General features: G+C 40.6%; 1 protein-coding gene across 1 annotated transcript; it reads right to left on the reverse strand.

Moving 5' to 3' along the window:
- Window positions 1-1,577: 1,577 nt before the first annotated feature.
- sytl3 (synaptotagmin-like 3) lies at window positions 1,578-11,883 on the reverse strand (the record flags this gene model as incomplete). Its single annotated transcript, XM_080832709.1, has 15 exons — window positions 1,578-1,707; window positions 2,035-2,240; window positions 2,570-2,660; window positions 5,481-5,583; window positions 6,322-6,492; window positions 7,017-7,119; window positions 7,465-7,634; window positions 8,484-8,612; window positions 8,787-8,905; window positions 9,458-9,542; window positions 9,634-9,706; window positions 10,148-10,199; window positions 10,805-10,872; window positions 11,221-11,436; window positions 11,786-11,883. 15 exons carry the CDS (start codon window positions 11,881-11,883, stop codon window positions 1,616-1,618), a joined length of 1,776 nt encoding a protein of 591 aa, XP_080688835.1. The 3' UTR covers window positions 1,578-1,615.
- Between the last annotated feature and the right edge of the window lie 6,675 nt (window positions 11,884-18,558).

The following is an 18,558-nucleotide window of genomic DNA, read 5'->3' on the forward strand; positions in this document are numbered from 1 at the left end:
CTTGTCACTTGTGCACACGATAAGAGCAACTTCTTTTATTTATTGCAAATGCTTTGGTCTATTCATGCAGATGAGTTTGTGCTATTGCTGTCTGCAGTTACTTATGGTATCAAATGTATGTCAGGTTGATCAAAATGTATTATGCAGCTTCTCTGTTGAATAGTTATCTTGTGAACCATGTGCCTAACAACTAATTTCCACAACAGGGTGGACTCACAGAGGTTGTTGGTGAGGGTGTGAGGAACACAGCAAGTGACGTGAAAAATGGTGAACTATTGTGCAAATTTAAAAAAAAAAAAAATAATCAACCAGAGGGTTGTTTAATTCAAACAGCAAAATTCACAATATAAATTACAATACTCTGCCTCACAGCAAGCTACCACATGTAATGATCTCCAGACTCCCACCCTTTAAGGTTAAAAACTAAAAACTCTCCTAAATAAAGCCCCTCAATTAGCTAAATTGGTATATACCAAGATCAGAAGGGGACTACCCAGTCCGTTTATACAAAGCTTTACATAATATTCATTATCATTATCAAAATCATTTTGGTCTGTTTACATTTCATTATTCATTTTATAACTTTACTATTCAATCATAACTGAATAACTTGAACAGCGCAATCTACCATAATTTACAAACAAAGAACATAACATTCAAATCAGACACTCCCCCCTATCCCAATCATGAAATAAACTAGGCAATTATCTGTGGCTCGGGTTTCTTGGGGGACGAAAAGTTTGCGGGACCAGGAAGTGAGTGAGAGGATAGACTTGTTTGTGTTGTGCGAAATTAATGAAATAAGTGACATGGATATCATTCAGGAAGTTGAACACAAGTGGTAATGGTCAGTTGTTGTAAGTGAAAGAGAGACATCCAAATGAAAATTTTGAACACTTCTAGGATTCACCTTTGCACTGACAACATGACAGCATTTTGACTGCGTTGTTTAGAAACAGAGTGACACAAGAACTTTTCATTCTGGGCAAGTCAGTTTGCAGGTCATTCTGTGGTGCTGTTTGTGCAAATTTGAGAAATGCACTTTTTTGAAAAAATTCTGTTTGTATTTGTATATTTAGTTGTTACATATATAAAAAAAGTTCATAAGTTACGAAATAAATAAGAATACACAACCAAAAATGAAACAGTCTTAGGCATGCAACTGTCCGGCTGGTGTCCAGTGTAGATATGCCGAATCATCCATTAAATCAGATAATCTTAGTCATGTAACAGTTCAATTAGGTTGTTCATTATGGATGGTCCTTACCACTAATCATCATAGTAACCATTGACAGTATTCTGTATTCAATGGTTGCTTGGTTTCTATAACACTGACATGGACAGACAGATACAATCAAATGATCCATGTTGTGTGTGGAATGCTCATGATCCATATATAATGTGAATATTTAAAGATGTTGATTCATAAATAATGTAAAGTGTGTGTGTGTGTGTGTGTGTGTGTGTGTGTGTTTATAGGGGGCTACCATTAGGCAGTGATGTATGCACAAGAAGCAGTATGCTGAAGCACAGGTTAAAGATCTATTTCACAGAGCGACAGAGACAAACGTTTCTCTTGCTTTCCCATTTCTTCTCTCTGAGCTACTGTAGGTTGTCATGGTTTCCTGTTGTTTATATTGGCGCGGAGAGGTAGGCTGACGCTGTGCCACACATTTGGTGCCTGTTGTAAAGGTTGCCATAACAACCCTGCAGCAGATGTTGAGAGAGTGAAAGGGAGAGAGAGGGAGAGAGAGAACAGGTTAATGACATTTTCTGGGAAGAGGGAAAAAACAGGCCTGTCACAGCCAGATCACTCTTCAGTCTCACAAATACTTTTCTCCTCTCACTCTCCTCTCCTCCATTTTCTCCTCTGCCACCCACTCTGTCTCATTCTCCCTCTCTCCTACTCTTTCTCCTCCCTTCCTCCATCTCTCTCTGACCCCCCCCCCCCCCTCTCAACATGGGTGACCACACAGCCTAATGATCAGTTGACTCAGTAGTACCAGCCCCCCAAACTGAAGCGCTTCCCTTCACCTCCATGTAATGTGGCTGTCCCCTGCAGTTTGTCGGCGAGGCTGAAGGGCGCGTGCTCCCAGACCTCCAGCTGCAGCGATGCATCCTGGAGCTCGTGGGGGGTGACCCTGCTGAAGGTCAGCTGGTGGGCCAACTCCGGGCTGGGGCCCTTCTTCACCACTGGGGTCCTCTGCACCATCTCCCTCTCCCCTGGCAAAGCCAGACAACTGGAGGACATGGAGGGACATGAACCAGAGACGTCAGAAGACACATTAAAAACAAGAGAGATGCACACACGCACACAAACCATACACATGTATGTGACCACACAGACTGTGGTTGAATTTGCTTTGTATGGTGGTTGATGATAATAAGTCTCATGAGGAAAAAGCTGAATAGTATGCACTGGATATTTCATGGTATTTAAAGTTCAAGTGATACAATTTAATGGAAGAGGTGTTAACTATACCAGGTAAATAAGTGCACTTAATATTATGCACTTACACAAACACACTCACTCACACACACAAAGGAGGCTGCTGGTATTGTCACTCACCACTTGATAAATGATGTGTGTTTTGAACTGGACAAGTTCTGGACACCGATAATGACTACAGTAAACTGGCCAACTTCATATGGGCCAAGGCCTGCACACAGACAAAGGAAATTATGTTTGTAATTTATCAGGGCTTAAAGGTTAAAAATCACTGAGCGGTAACGCTAGACTATCATGTCTGATTCAATAGCTAGGTAAGCTAAATAAGTGTCAGCCATGTCAACTGGAGTCCAAAACAAATGGAAAAGAATGGAGCAAATATAATAATGTGTTAAATACATTCATTTTTTTTTTGTGACCAAATATTTATTGGGTTTTTTTGGTTTTTTAAGAGAAAAATATACACCCCAATGAGGGGAAACGATAGGACAATATGTCATACATAACGTTTACATGGGCATACACATGGGCATACACACAGACAGACGCGCGCATGCACACCAACACATACACACACATCATCCCAATTCCCTCCCACCAACCCCCCTGTTTGCGACTGATCCCCCCCCCCCCCCTCATCTGTAGTTCATCCTGACACAAGTCTAGGAAAATACCATAGGTGACTAAGGCTACTCATAAGCACTAGAATATTTAGAAACCAAAAACATAAACAGCATCATGGGTGAACATACATAGGCCTGCATACATACCCCCATAAATACATACATACATACATACATACATACAAAGGCACGTACGCACGCACACATATATAAATGCAGGTACACATACAAACCTACATGCATGCATGCACATACATACATACATACATACATATATATATATACATATACTGCATACATACATACAGTACATACACAAGTGAAGAAGGAAAGAAAAAAGAAAGCAATAATTTAAAATGAGTTTCGTATCTGCACGATTGCCTCAGAAAGTGGCTTAATTAGGTCACTTGACACGTTGCGTGCTCGGGCTATCGATAATTCTAGTGAGAGTACCTCCAAAAATGAACAGTTCCACTGTTGAATATTCAAAGTAGGTGGAGGTTTCCATCTCATAACCAAAATCTTCTTTGCAACAGTTAATCCATTAAACAGTAATAATTTTTGGTGCCTAGTCAGTTTCAGAGTGGAGTCATCATTTAATAATACAATATGTGGGAGAAATGGTATATGAACATCCACTATATTGGAAATTCTTGTAATGACTTTCTTCCAAAAGGCCTCAACTGCTGGGCACTCCCATACCATATGGACATAGGTACCCACTACATTAGCAGTGCACAAGGTACAGATTGGAGTTGTAGTCATTCTAAGTTGACAACATTTACGTGGTGATAGATAATACCTATGTATAAGTTTATAGTTAATTAATTGGTTGTTGTAGTTACTAGAGGTGATACGGATGTTATTCCAGACCTTTCCCCAATCTATACCCTGTACAAGATGTTTTAGGTCAATGTTCCATATTGTGACTATGCCCATTGAGCTTGCTGGAGAGACAAGTCCATCCGTTCTAGGTAATTGTATAAACTTGATAAGGGCATGCGTTGATGGAATCTGTCCACATGGGACCCCAGACGTATGTATTGATGCTCTTAACTGTAAATAAAAATAAAAGGATGTTACAGGTAAATTAAACTGATTTTTAAGTTCATCAAATGGCAATAGACCAGTATCACTCATAATATCTATGAAACTATGAACCCCTCGTTTCTGCCATTGTGGAAAGCTGATATGTTTACCTCCAATTAATAATGCATTGTTCCCAAATATTGGTGTTTCAAGGTGCCATTTGGTGTCCCATTGTCCCATTTGTACAACCTGATGCCACGTATATACAGAATGGGCAACCAATGGTCCGAAATGATTGTGACAAAATGTATTAGATACACCAGAAAAAAGTATGTCTTTGAAGGTATATGGCTGTATAATCTGTTTTTCCAGCTCAACCCAGGGAACATTAGAGTCAAACCACCTCGTTATGGCACGTATCATAAAGGATAAGTAATATAACTCAAAATTTGGAACTCCTAATCCTCCTAGATGCTTTTCCTGTTGGAGTATTTTGTTCTTTATTCTAGGTTTTTGTCCATTCCATATAAAATGTGAGACTCTGCCTTGGATCTTATCCCAAAGGTTTGGCTGCTGAGGTAAATGAAGCATACTAGCGTAAAAAATTACTTTAGGAAGTATGTTCATCTTTACAATGGAGATGCGACTAGACATTGATAGCATTAGATTGTTCCACCTACTCATGTCTTCCTTTATTGACTTATACAACTTCTTATAATTTTTGTTAATAATGGTATCCAGTGAGGGGTATATATCAAGTCCTAGATACTTAAAGGTAGATACTAATGGTATCTCAGGCTGGAAATTAATGTCCGTCATACCTGTATTTAAAGGTAATATTGCTGATTTGCTGATATTTGTTTTGTAGCTGGAAATTGATCCAAAGGAATTGATAAGGTTCCAAACCTTTGGAAGTGATGATGGAACATGGTCAAGAAATAATAAAAGATCGTCAGCATATAAAGATGTTATGTGAGTTGTACCATTCAAGACTATATGTTTGATATCTTGACAGCTCCTTATCTTTTGTGCCAAGGGTTCAATTGATAAGGCGAACAATAATGCAGAGGCAGGACACCCTTGACGAGTTCCCCGAGCAATTCTAAATGGTAGCGAAAGCTGATTGCCCGTCAAGACCATTGCTGTAGGGTTACAGAATAGAGTTTTCAACATAGTCAATCAGTCAATGTGATATATAATAGACTTTATAAGAACTGCAAATGCAGCACTCAGTAGAATAAACAGGAGTTGTAGTAAATGGAAGATGAATTATTTAGCGTGACTGTCACAGTAGTAGTGGTGGTATTAATGGTTTGGTAGTGCTGGTTCTCATGATAGCAATGACTTTTGTGTTAGTTTCAGTGGTATTTTTGCCTCACCAGTGCCGTTCAGCTTGCAGATCTGGGTGAGAGATGAGAACTTGACTCTGAGGAGCAGCTCCCCAGCAAACTGCTCCACACTGCCTCCTTGTGGTTGTTCTGTCTAAAAACAAGGAAAAACAACAGCCAGTCAGTAGCCATGTCTACTACGGGGCACTTGTGCACTTGGGCAAACACTGACTTTCAGTGCTTAGGGCGTTCATACTGACAGAAACAGTCAAATTCAGGGTACTGACAGTACCCGGATAGGGCACTGCAATCGGTAAAAAAGTGCAGTTTAAAACGATGGACACTATTCGCCCTAATTGGGCGCCATCTTGGCTATGTAGCGGAAGAGGAGGAGCCCTTTTCGGCAGCTTTTCAGTTTGGAAAGTTGGCTGACTGATGCCTTGCAAATCACTTCAACCATTATTGCTGGTTACAATAACTGTGTTATCTGATAGACACTGTACTATTTCAACTTTTGAAAAATCTAAGCGACAAAACGCCAAAAGCTGTACACATACTTTATTTAAAATTTCCAGTTGGCCGGAGTGTGATTGTGTTAGCCAAAAAGCCTGGTATTGTTGCCTGCTGTCATATTTAGTATGATTGTAGTATTACTTTTAAAACCTGAATGATGAAAGTGAGAAAACTGATTCAACTCCCCTACAATGAGATTTGATACAACCTACATTCACTTGTTTTATGAAAGTTTGTGGATGGATACCATTGTTTCATATATTTACTATTACAGCTGTTTTAGGAGCCATTTAATTATTTTGGCGCTGCAGTTAAACTAGCTGTTAAAGCCGACACTGATATAATGCTGTGCCTTGTTCACCCATTTTAAAGATGGTACCTTGGGACTGAGAGGATACCACATGAGCCCTTGTGTGCTGGAGTCTTCAAACCTCCAACTATCCAGAGGAATGAGAACTTCTCCCAGGAAGACCTTCCGTCTCAGCGTCTCGGAATGCCACACTGAGGCCTGGAGCGTCCGTGAGGCCAGCAGCTCCCGAGCAATGGAGCGCTGTGGGGAAGAGAGGAGTTGACAATTCAGTGATCATTTTCATTAATTGTCCATTCCATTCGTTATTCTCATAAGCTGTTTTATAAGGTCATATCATTCTAATGAACTTTGAAATGCATTTAATACAGCATGACACAATCAATAACCCAGTTAGGCAAAACTGCAAAGATGAACCATATTTCTCAGAAATAGAGCAGAGCGTTCTTGAAGGTTAGCGCATAACATAAATAATACCGCTAGTGGTTTGTGTTGACCTAATTAAGCTGTTTTGCAACGTCAAAACATTTCTCATGACAGCAAGGCAAGATCGGTGTGCAGCAGCTCAGAATGAAAGAAACCTGGAAATTCTCTAAATCTGAAGCATGAACAGAAGTAAAAAGTGCCATTTCAGGTTTTATCAAGTTATCATTATATTGCTGGGCCATTGGGCCCAGTTTATTTCCCAGTCATCATTACACATACTGTAGGACACAGTCCAATACGAACACATCATCAAATACAGACATGACAGTCATTGCTCTCACCTGTAAGGTCTCCTGGAAGATGGGGTCTGTTGTGTTCTTTATCACAGCTGTCTTCATCTTAGTGCTCTGGGATTTATCAGGCAGTAGGTAGACCTTTACATAGCTAAGACAGGAGTGGGACACATGCGCACATTAACATCAAGTGAGATAGAAAGCTTAATTTTTGTCATTCTCATAATCACTGTCATCATTTTCAACTTTTTTTTATTATTATTTCACACAGTGTAAAGTCATAGCAGGAATCACAGCAGTGATGTTGATTTATTTTTCAAGTCAACTTATAAAATAAATCACTTCGATACCATTACAGCCTAAGAAATAGTATAGTATAGTATAGTATGCAAATCAGTTGCAAATCATAAATTGTATAGTATGCAAATCAGTCCTTTGCTTTGTCATAAATACAGTGTTTACATGATTAATTTTAAAAGGTGTTATCTGTACTGACGGGTGGCACTTCTTCTTCTTGGCGTCCCCGTAGGTGAGGTTCCTGCAGGCACCCACGAGCACCTCTAAGCAGGAGGAGCTGAAGCTGTAAGCCAGAGCCAGCTCCAACTCTCCCGTCACACCCGAGCTCTCAATCAGTCCGCAATCTGTGCTGGTGCTACTACTGCTGCCCTGTCAACAACAACAACAACAACAAAGTCAATACACATACATGATAATATGCTTAGACACAGGAACACATGTGTGCACACAGACACATCAACTTAGATAAACACACACGCACATATATTATATTTTAAATTCGACATAAAAAAGCTTTGTCGATAGTAGGTGTTATATATTGAGATGTTATTTATTACAAAATTCCAATTGGGTTTTTAACTTTAATTCTTTCCTCTTCGTTTGTTGCAGAACAACAACCGGGGCATGAAATGTGACAAGCACAAGCACACATTTCTATCAGAGAATTAGAGCAATGCTGATGTATTTTGCAAGACAGGATAGGATGTTAGATAGGATGCTCTGATTTACTGATAAAGTGTCTTCCGTTTAAAGGCCTAATCTGCCTGCTGTTTGTGAGTCCTTCATCTTAAGCCTTTCTGTGTAATGTGACAGTGACACCTTATTAAACATCACCCAGTGGATGTATAAGTACTATTAAATGATTCATGCAAGTTATCCAACAGCATGTAATGTGAGCATTATTAGCATATGACCCCCCCCCCCCCCCACCCAACACACACACACTAAACTCACACATACATATACCCCCCCCCCCCTCCCTCACACACACACACACACACAAACACTGTACTCACACATACACATACCCCTCCCCCCCCCCCAACACACACACACACACACACACACACACACTGTACTCACACATACACATAACCCCCACTCCCTCCCACACACATACACACACACACACTGTACTCACACATACACATAACCCTGTCCCCCCTCCCTCATACAGACACACACTGTTCTCACACACACAAACACAGACAAACACACCCTCTTCTCTCCTGAGTAGCCTGAGCTCTGGGACGTGTCCTCATCTCCACAAAGTGCTGAGAACGACCTTCTCCTCTCCTGCACCTGCTCCTTGTTCCTCTTAAAAAGGCTTTGGAAACACGGTACTTGCTGCAGGTGAAAAAAAAAAGGTTTCTATTTAAAGTTTTAGTTTTGGTAATTTATTTGTTGCCACTTTGTTGTAGTTTAGTAGTAGTAGATTTAGTTTCCATGTAGTTTAGTAGTAGTAGATTTAGTATCCATGTAGTAGTTTACTATCCATGGCCTTATGTGATTGGTTCTTACATTGGCAGATTTATTGATGGCAGTGTCTGATTGGCTCCGGTCTATGCTGCATCTTTGGCCATGGTCCACAGTTAGCAGGTCTGTCTCTGCCCTAACATCTTCTTGGGACTTGGAGATTTCTGCATTGGAGGTTAGAGCAGAATGTTTTAAATAACACTAAAAATCAACCACTATTAGATTGATTCAACACTAACAGTATAATCACAACTCACAGCCACATACAGAGAACCAATTAATATGTGCGTCTTGAGTTGAAGTTGATATCCGGAAAGGCCACATGTTTGTAACTCAGTGTTATGTTGTGAAAGCATAAGTATGGTCATTGTGATACTATAGTTGGGTTTCCATCCAAATCATTAGCATACTGTTATGTGAAATCAAAATGGACACTCTCCTCATCAAGGGAGGAGTTGTGAACAGCTGTGGGTTCATGGTTTGAGGTTGTCAGGGCGTGTAGAAACACGTAGTAGACATCTTAACAAATGTGATTTGATGCAAATAAACCTATTTCTATTAACCTCAGTCACATCATACCCTAGAGAGAGTTAATCCACCCCCCTCTAGCAACTTTGAGTTATGCGAATTTCAACTGTTACATTTCAGGATTTCCTATTCAAATGGTCTAAAGGTGCTTTCAAAGGTTGGGGAAAAAAACAGCAACTGGTGCTTACTTTTGATGCGGGTTGTGAATGACATCATCAGATCTTCCATGGATTTTGTGAATGGTTTGGGGCTTCCTTTAGAATTTTTCCAGGACTGAAATATAAATAATGAATACAAGTATCAGTGATTAGCAGTGATGAGTTTAAGTATTTTAGTCTTTGAGTGCAACAGTGCTTCCACTTACCGATAATCTGTGAAACGGTGGTGTGAACACATTCTGCACTGGTGGAGGAGTTGGTGGGACAATTGCAATATGACTGAAACAAATCATAAATGTATTGTCTCATTCATTGTCAGAATTGAGTTGAAACAGGTGTTTGACAGGTTTACTTCTAAAACAATGAAGTATGCAATATTATTTCATATTCAATTCACATTACAGAATGTACATTTCTAAAACCAGAAATATTTCAATGATGACATCGATCATGTGCATAGGAAAAACACCCATATCATATTATTCAATTATTATTATTTTGTTTCAAAGCTACAATTGGATACTACATTAAGCACTTTGAATTGCAACTCTTGTACGAAATGTGCTAAATAAATAAAGTCTTACTTACTTACTTAGCTTAAGCTATTTCACACGGGCACGTTTTGGACATCATCTCATACCCCACCTTGCAGTGTCAAACACTGTCCTACACCACTGACAATGATACATGTCAAATGCACAAAACACAAAGGCCACTTACCTGAGCCTTTGGTAGGACCGAAGTAGTATTTCTCCAATGGTATCATGTTTGTCTGCGGAGGGAAAGTCAAAGAAATGAAAAGGAATGAGGGCTATGGTTCAAAGGAAACACAAGATTCACACGGTTTAATCAAATATTCCTGCGCTATTCTCCTGGGGTATGCCTCAGCATAGCAGAGGAAATTAATACATTATTCAGAACAGTGTTTCTTTTTTCCACAAAACAGTACCAGGCCATGACTGAGTTTAGTCTGACAAGAAAAGCATTGTAAGACATTCCGATTATCAAGAGATGAGAGAGATGATGGCAAAAGTAGAACTTTATCTACCGAATACTGCCGTCCCACAAGTGTTAAAGTCATCTGGCCTCTGACAAGCCTCTTCCATAGAATTGACTTTCTCCCACCTCTGACTAAATCTAATGAATAAAAGCATGCTGTGGCTTCAGACCACCATTCACAGATGACTCAGCCCTCAACTGTGTCAAATCTTAATTTCCTGCCTCTTTTCTGGGAAGTAAAGTCTGAAGCAGATTGTGTTTCTTCTAAACTGAATAGGAGATATGGTAGGGGTGTGCTTGTGTAGTGATTCAGTCTAATGGAAAAAGCCAGCTCAGCATGGAGCCTGCCTGCAACACCAAACAACCATGCAAGCGCACCTGTCTCTCTGGGAAACTTCTTGGCTCGCTCCTCCATGAACCATTCACCAGATTTGATCTTAACATCCCTGTAGTAGAAGAAGACATGGGTTTTCTAGACACGTCATTATGTTGGTTTGGTTATACCGGTCATAGTAGGCTTGTAGAATACTGATTTAACCAGTTCTGTCTTTTAGGGTGGTGAATATGTAACTCTTTTAGGGTTCTCTTAAACTATAAAGATAAACAGTCAGTCCAGGTTAGATTGGCTGATTCAGGTAGGCTGTTCACTTCCTTTCCAATCTTAATTCAGACCTCCATAGTGCTTTTAAAGACATAGATCTTAAAATAAAGTCTACTTTTTTATGAATTTTTATAAGGAATTCTTACATATTTTTATTTACTCAGTATCAACAGGCTTCCGCACATCTTCCTACCTGTAGGCATGACAGACAGTACACTTCCACTCATGGGGGCTCACACACACTAGGCACTTGCTGCAGATGCGGTGGCTGCAGCCCCGGCACACTGCACCGCTGTTCCAGAATTTTCCAAGGGGCCGCTGGCAGCGCGCGCACGTCCGCTCGCTGTACTGCCGGCAGAAACTCTTGGCCCCCCGCCGCCGCAGCTCCTGGAGCTCCAGTTTCAATCGCCTGATACGTTTGGAAACAAGAAACCTTGCTTCCTTAAGTTCACAGTAAATACACATCTTAACTACTTAAGTACGTTGAGTAGTGATTGAAAAAAAAAGAGGAGTACATAATTTCTTTGAGGACATATGAAAAGACCTGTATGGAGAAGGATCAGAAGAGTGATATACTGCTTCTCACTGTATCAGACGACAGAAATGAACAGGTCTGTTCATCATCATCTTATGTGATGCCACCAATTGACCAAATTAAGCTATAACATATAGCTTGACATTGAGCCTCTCACAAGCCTCTCACAAGACTCTTCCGAAACATGTGCACAAAGAAGATTTTTAAAAGATAGATGACATACCTTATTCTATCCTCTTCCAGAGAGCGCAGAGTTTTATCTCGCTGGAGAACTTCCAGCACTTTCTCTCTCTCCAGAGCATGGAGTAGACTGAGATCCATGATGCTGGGATTTTCACTCTTTATCTTAAACTAGGAGTCCAAAACATACCCAAAGATGCACACACACACACACTACTGAGGTGGCCTTTCTTTCTGTTTGTAGTCCTTTTGAAAAGATCACAAGTTATTTCACTAAACCACAGAGCTCAAGGATAAGAGGTCCAATTGATCTCTAGCAAAATATTCTCTAGAAAGCCTAGATCAAATGATGAGTTGCATCTTACACACTCAGTTTTATCAGAACAGTGCCCTCAGTTATGACTTCCTGGTGACGTTCAGAGCACGTCACCAAAGAAAAAAAAAGTCTTGGATGTCTCGATCACGGTGTTCCGACCCATCAGACCGTGTGGTGTCCTAACCAGTGAACTCCTAATTCAGTAGAGTCCTTAAATAATCCACTCTTCTTGCGCTCTGTTACAGTCCTGCTATATCGCTCTTCTCCTGATGTGTCGGCAAGAGATGTGTTTTCCTTACAGCTCCTAAAATAAAACAAAAAGACTTACAACCTTTGCAAATACTATCTTCCTGGACAACTCCAACTGGTTGTCATCGGTGTGCAGAAAATTGTTTTGTGTTTTTTTTCTGGGGGGGGGGGGGATGTGGTGGTAGGAGGGAACAGATGGAAGTAACCCTCCACCACACTACCATATAAACATGTCTACGTCTTACTGTCCAGCATTATCCTTCACCACAGAGAAACAGCAACCTGTGTGGCAGAACGCACCAAGGGACCACCACAAACACACACACATAAACGCACAAGCACACACGCACACGCACACGCACACGCACACATGGTAAATGCCAAGCCTTAAATTATTGATGCCTTTGGTTTTTTTCTGTGGGCAAATTTTCCCTTTTTCTCTCTCTGTTCCTCAAACACTGAAAGACTGAAAGATGGGGGTAGTCACATCAGTCGTAATCCAGTTGTTCCTTGTGCTTAGAGATAAAGCAGCCCCAGCATTATCATGGCAAACCAGGAGCAACCTATAAAAGCCTATTAGCGTCAAATTCAATCAGTACATCTATTGACTGTGCATTTGGCCATGCCTGGGGACACTGGGCATTGTTGTTATGTGACTGTGCTTTGTCATGTCTTGTATCTTCACTGGGCCAGACTGTTATCTCCACAACCCCCCTTGAGACAGACCTCGTGAAGGCTGTCACAGAATGGCAGAGTAAAGTACTCAAAAGCAAAGGAGGAAATGGCCAGGGAATAATGACTAGCTATTCCCTTTGATGGGTTGAGTTACATAAGAGTGCTTCGATCAATCTGAGTCAGTCCTAATGTATTTCAATACTTATTGTTATTAAGCTGAGAATTTGAGTTCAGAGGTAGCAGCAGGTAACATGCCATTCTTACTAACATTTTAAAATCAAAGGAACATGCTAGGGTTAGGTCAAAGAGACAAGAAATGTGAAATGTGTTTTTGAAAATTCATGCTTCTTGGTACATGGTTCACTGAAGATACCCATGTCTAAGTAAAGACTTCCTCATATGCCCCAAGAGTCTAAAGTATGCATGTGTGAAATTTTCATGAGTCTTTTTCTAGCTTTGTTGTTCGCAGGCAAACTAGCTCCCCAGGACAGCTATGGCAAGGAAGAGTTACGATAGAGGCACACTGAAGTAAATTATTGCTGTGTCATGATTGTTTTATAACGCTGTTTCATGTTTTTTTTATAATACTGTACCTATATTTTTATCCTTTATCTTTGCTTGAGTCACGTCTGCAAAAGCACGAGTGAGCACCAGACCGTAATAGATATATAATATATATTATTTCACACCAGACTCAACACGCACCCGCTCTCTCTCTGTCTTACATACACATGCACACAGACACAGTGTTGCATTTACAAAACACTGAAACTCTATGTGCACTGCAAGGTTGGATGGAAGATGCAAGGTTTGTGTCACCACATCAACCCGCGCTGCACCAGACCCCCAAGGTGCATGTCCCCTGTCTTAAAATGAACGATACCATTTGCACATATATATTGTATGTGACAGTTCTTCATGCTTGCATATTTACGTGTTTTGATATCCATTTACGCAAGTTCATCGCTATGTATTAGGACATTGTAGTTAACTAATCAAACTTTACAATGACCCTGTCATACCAGTTAATGACTTATACAGTTCCTGTGACACAGTCTTCATATAGTCCAAGCAGACACATACATAATGTAAATGTAACAAAACATTGCGACTGCACCTCTGTATACAAAACAAGTAGGCCCATGAGATCTAGTATTTGACATATGCCTATATCTAAACATGAAAAGGAAAAACCAGTTCTGTGTTCATCTTCCACAAATAATGCTGAGTCTTCATATTAACCAATCACCTCACTCCTTAAAATGCAGAGTCTAAAGGGGGCCCTGAGAGAGAAAGCCCCTCCTAAAACCAAAAATGCCGGGTGGTCAAAATTAGCGTTGGTCGGTTGGAACATTAGTGGTGATGACTTAATTTACCTGAAGTCACAGAGTTTCTCAAACTGTTGTGGCAGACGAGTGGTCACCGAGAAACTGTTGATGAGTGTTCATGACATGAGTTTCTCTCTCCCCCACCCCTCTACATTTGCAGCCCACACACACACAGAGCAAGCGAGAGAGAGCGAGAGAGAAAGAGAGAGTAAGAGAGAAAGAGAGAGAAAGAGAGAGAGCACAACGGTCATACTGAGACAATGCTAAGGGACAGGCATGGTGCCAACCTCTAATAGATACGGTCTCACTCATTCATGAAGCCATGCCACCCACCCCTCCACACAGCACACACGCACTGCTGCACTGTCTCCATGCTGGGGAATGCCAGGCTAAAAACAGGCAGAAATGACTGTGCTTCACTACAGTACGAGAGAGGTGTTATGGCAATCTGCATTACATCTTCCAGGAAGCACTGGTGCTGCATCTCTCTGTCACCTACACACTTTAAAAACAAACACACACACATACACATGCCCGCACACGCACACACACACACACACACACACACACACAGCAATCATATGGCTACACATTGGTAGGAAATACTCCTGAGGCTCAACCAGAGGTTCTCATGAAATATTACAATGGGTCACCTTACCACATACAGCATCCAGGAAGGGTTGAGGAAGTGCTACACATTGAAATGCTCACTCTCTTTCTCTCTCTCTCTCTCTCTCTCTCTCTCTCTCTCTCTCTCTCTCTCTCTTCTCTCTCTCTCTCTCTCTCTCTCTCTCTCTCTCTCTCTCTCTCTCTCTCTCTCTCTCTCTCTCTCTCTCTCTCTCTCTCTCTCTCTCTCTCTCTCTCTCTCTCTCTCTCTCTCTCTCACACACACACACACACACACACACACACAATCTTTGCCAGACAAGATGGATGGCCTATTTTCTGAAAAGATAACAGAGTGGTTAATACTGTTAGAATGCACTGCAATTGTAGTTGATGAATAGAAGGCCCAATAAACTGAAGTCTTGAGCTGTGTGCTTTGGATGTTGCAATATGTTATGTTTATAGGATAATGGCACATCATTATCAAAATAATGATGATAATGAGTGTTTGGGTAGTAGATTTTGCCATCCCTGATTCCAAATCCCAACTGTTTGCAGTTTACTTCTCTGTAGGTCATTTTTCAAACTATAACTATAAGTGACATTGTAGTTCACTAATCAAACTTAGAAATTACCCTGTCTTAGCAGTTAATGGCCCCTGTTTTTGGAGCATGACGGAAACAGCCGATTTCACCCAGACGGGTTGTCCAAACTCCAGCGATAAACAAAATCCACCAAAGCATGGATTTCTGAATACGGGAATGGCGGAAAAAATCAATCTGACAGTGAACATTAGAATGCACCAATCATAAATTATCACTGCCCAAGTGCGATTTATCTATCTGGCAGAAAACATCATCTTTCCTTTATTGGAAGAGTGGTACATTATGCCTACATATTTCAGTATTAGAAAGGAAGCAGGAGCAAACCTGTGTTATGAGTTAATGCAATACATCTATCTAGGATATCCTTTAAGTAAACACAGACTTTAAAAAAAAGTATAAAATGTTTTTTTTTAAGGTTAGACCTTATAAACATTTGGGAAAATGTAGACCTATTCTAACTTGAATTAAATGCCAGCAGTAAACAAATGTCACCTGTTATGTTAATAGGCAATAATGATCATGTAACGTCCCTCAAACCCTCGGACGCCTCAGAACATTGCAGTACAACTTGGCATTGACAGTATGACAGTGTGGGACGTGCAAATTACCTGAACTGTGGCGCCCCATCATGACAACACGCTCACACTAGTAGAAAACTAGGAGATTTCAACACAAGTGTGGCTCCCCACCACCCCTAAGCATCGGATTTGGCTCCCTGCAACTTCTTCCTCTTGCCCAAGATGAAGTTCAAGCTGAGGGTTCACCATTTTGACACAGTGGAGAAGGTCCAAAGCTCATCGCAGATGGTGCTGGATATGCTTAAAGAATGGTACTTCCAGGGAGGGTCCCAAGCGTGGCAGGAGCACTTGTATCACTGCACAAGGTGACTATCCGAAAGGAGAGGTATGGTTTTTGCTCTTGCAAATCCTGGAACTTTTTGATCTCTGCCCGATACGACCTCTCATATCATATCATTTGTGTAGCCTTCTGGTTACTGCTGCTCTCGCATTTTACGCATCAGGTTATTTCCTTGCCTCTGGGTTATCCTATATCCTTAGTATATCTACAAACAGTCACCAGTAGCTTGGTGTTCCACAAATGAATAGGCTACATTTATGTCCATTCTCTTCCACTGATCCAGTGGTCAGCTTAACAGGCTTTCACTCGGTTTTGCAGGGATTGTTGTTGCATCCACTGCAGTAAATAGCTTACAGTTTGTTCCAATAATAGTTCTATGTAAAAAGCCAAGTAAAGGATAACATTTAAATATAATTAGCGTTGAATACCATAGTCACCTGAGACGAACTTAATGTGTTGTTGTAGTAGCCTAAAAGCTTAAGATTATTATTTTTGCATCACCACACAGTAGGCTACGTAGCATATGCTATTGGGGAAAGGTGGAACGTAGCATACTTTTAAAAAACGGGTTTCTATCCAAAAAATGTTTATGTCCATAGAAAATAGAACTGACCTCTCCTATTCCCATAAGTCGATAAGCAGCAAGTACCAGAGTGTCTGCTAAAACATTTAACATTACAGTACAGCTGAAAGCACTAAATTGTTTTCGTTTCAATACCTGAAATGCGTTCTATTTAATGTATTTACATTATTAAAGAGAACTATTTGACATATGCCTATATTAAAAAAAGAAAAGGACAAGCCAGTTCTGTCCTCATCTAACACAAATAATGCTGAGTCTTCATATTAACCATTACACATCACCTCTCCCCTTAAAATAAGTGGCAGATGAAACCTGTCCATTGAAACGAAATGTGCAAAGTGACACATTTGCATCGTAGGCTACAATGCAAACACAACACTAAACAGTACAATAAACATGACACTAAACGGCACGCCAAGTATACCTGTCATAGCAAAGCACTCATGGGAACCCACAATGAAGTGACAGGCAACATGTGCGAGAGACTCACTTCAGCGTCCGTTGGGAGGCCTCTCGTTTCAGACTGCTGTCCTGGTTACCGCAGAGATGCTAGAGTTTTAAAGGGGGCCCTGAGAGCGGAAATAGGCGTCACCTGTGGCTTCCTTCCTCAGCGCTACAAAATTCTCGTGCACGATGGTGGTCAGCCAGGGGCTTTAATAGAAAAGAGACTGACACAGCTTTTCTATCAAGCAGAACAGCAGTTGCCTACTCGAATTGCAGGCCTTTAAAACTTATTCTCCAACCTCATCTTTCATTGTTACCCTTTGGCCAAAGAAATTTGTCAACATAATGGTATCCCGGAGCGAAACATATAGAACGGTTGCGTAACCGAACATGGACATGTAACTACAGGTTGTGTTAATCTCTGATAGAGAGAAGAGAACGCTTACATTTTTGTATATTTTGTATTCTGAAAGGAAAAGGAAAATGACTGACGTTGGCCTTGATTCGTAGCCCACTTGTTAATAATTGGTAGACCATACATTTCTGGAAAGCTTTGTGACATACAAGTTTTTAAGGAGACAAGTCGGCAGTCATTTAATCCGTGGAATAGTTATACATTTGTAATATTCTGTAGGCTAACCCATCAAGTCCACTAACACATTTGTGAATGTAGATAGGCAGCATAGTGGACCTATAGCAATGCTTGCTATTACTCTTAATTCATTTAACCAATATAGTTAACATTTCTCAATATCTTACCCAATATAATTAAGTCATTATTACAGAACCCAGACAGCAGTGCTTTATCCAGAATGTTATATTTGGGCGACCTTATGCAAAAGTGAGTGGCCACAACTTTAACCTGGTCTTTACTATCTGAGTAGCAGTGTGACATTTCACCTCAGTTAAGTTCAGTGTGGTACATCACAACAGATGGAGTAACAATGTTATTGAACATTATTATCATGCATTGTTTGAATTATCAAGGGCATTGCCTGAAAAAGTGGTGTAATTCATTCCTCATCTGGTTTGTATACTTCCCATATCGAGAGGTTTTGTGCCATAGTTGTTCTTAATCAGTGGATGTTTCTGTATACACAGATCAATAGGTTCAGGCAGAAGCAGTCTTACAGTGATGATGAATCCATCCTG

This window comes from Sprattus sprattus, assembly GCF_963457725.1.
Source record: "Sprattus sprattus genome assembly, chromosome: 2".
In the NCBI taxonomy this organism is placed as follows: domain Eukaryota; kingdom Metazoa; phylum Chordata; class Actinopteri; order Clupeiformes; family Clupeidae; genus Sprattus; species Sprattus sprattus.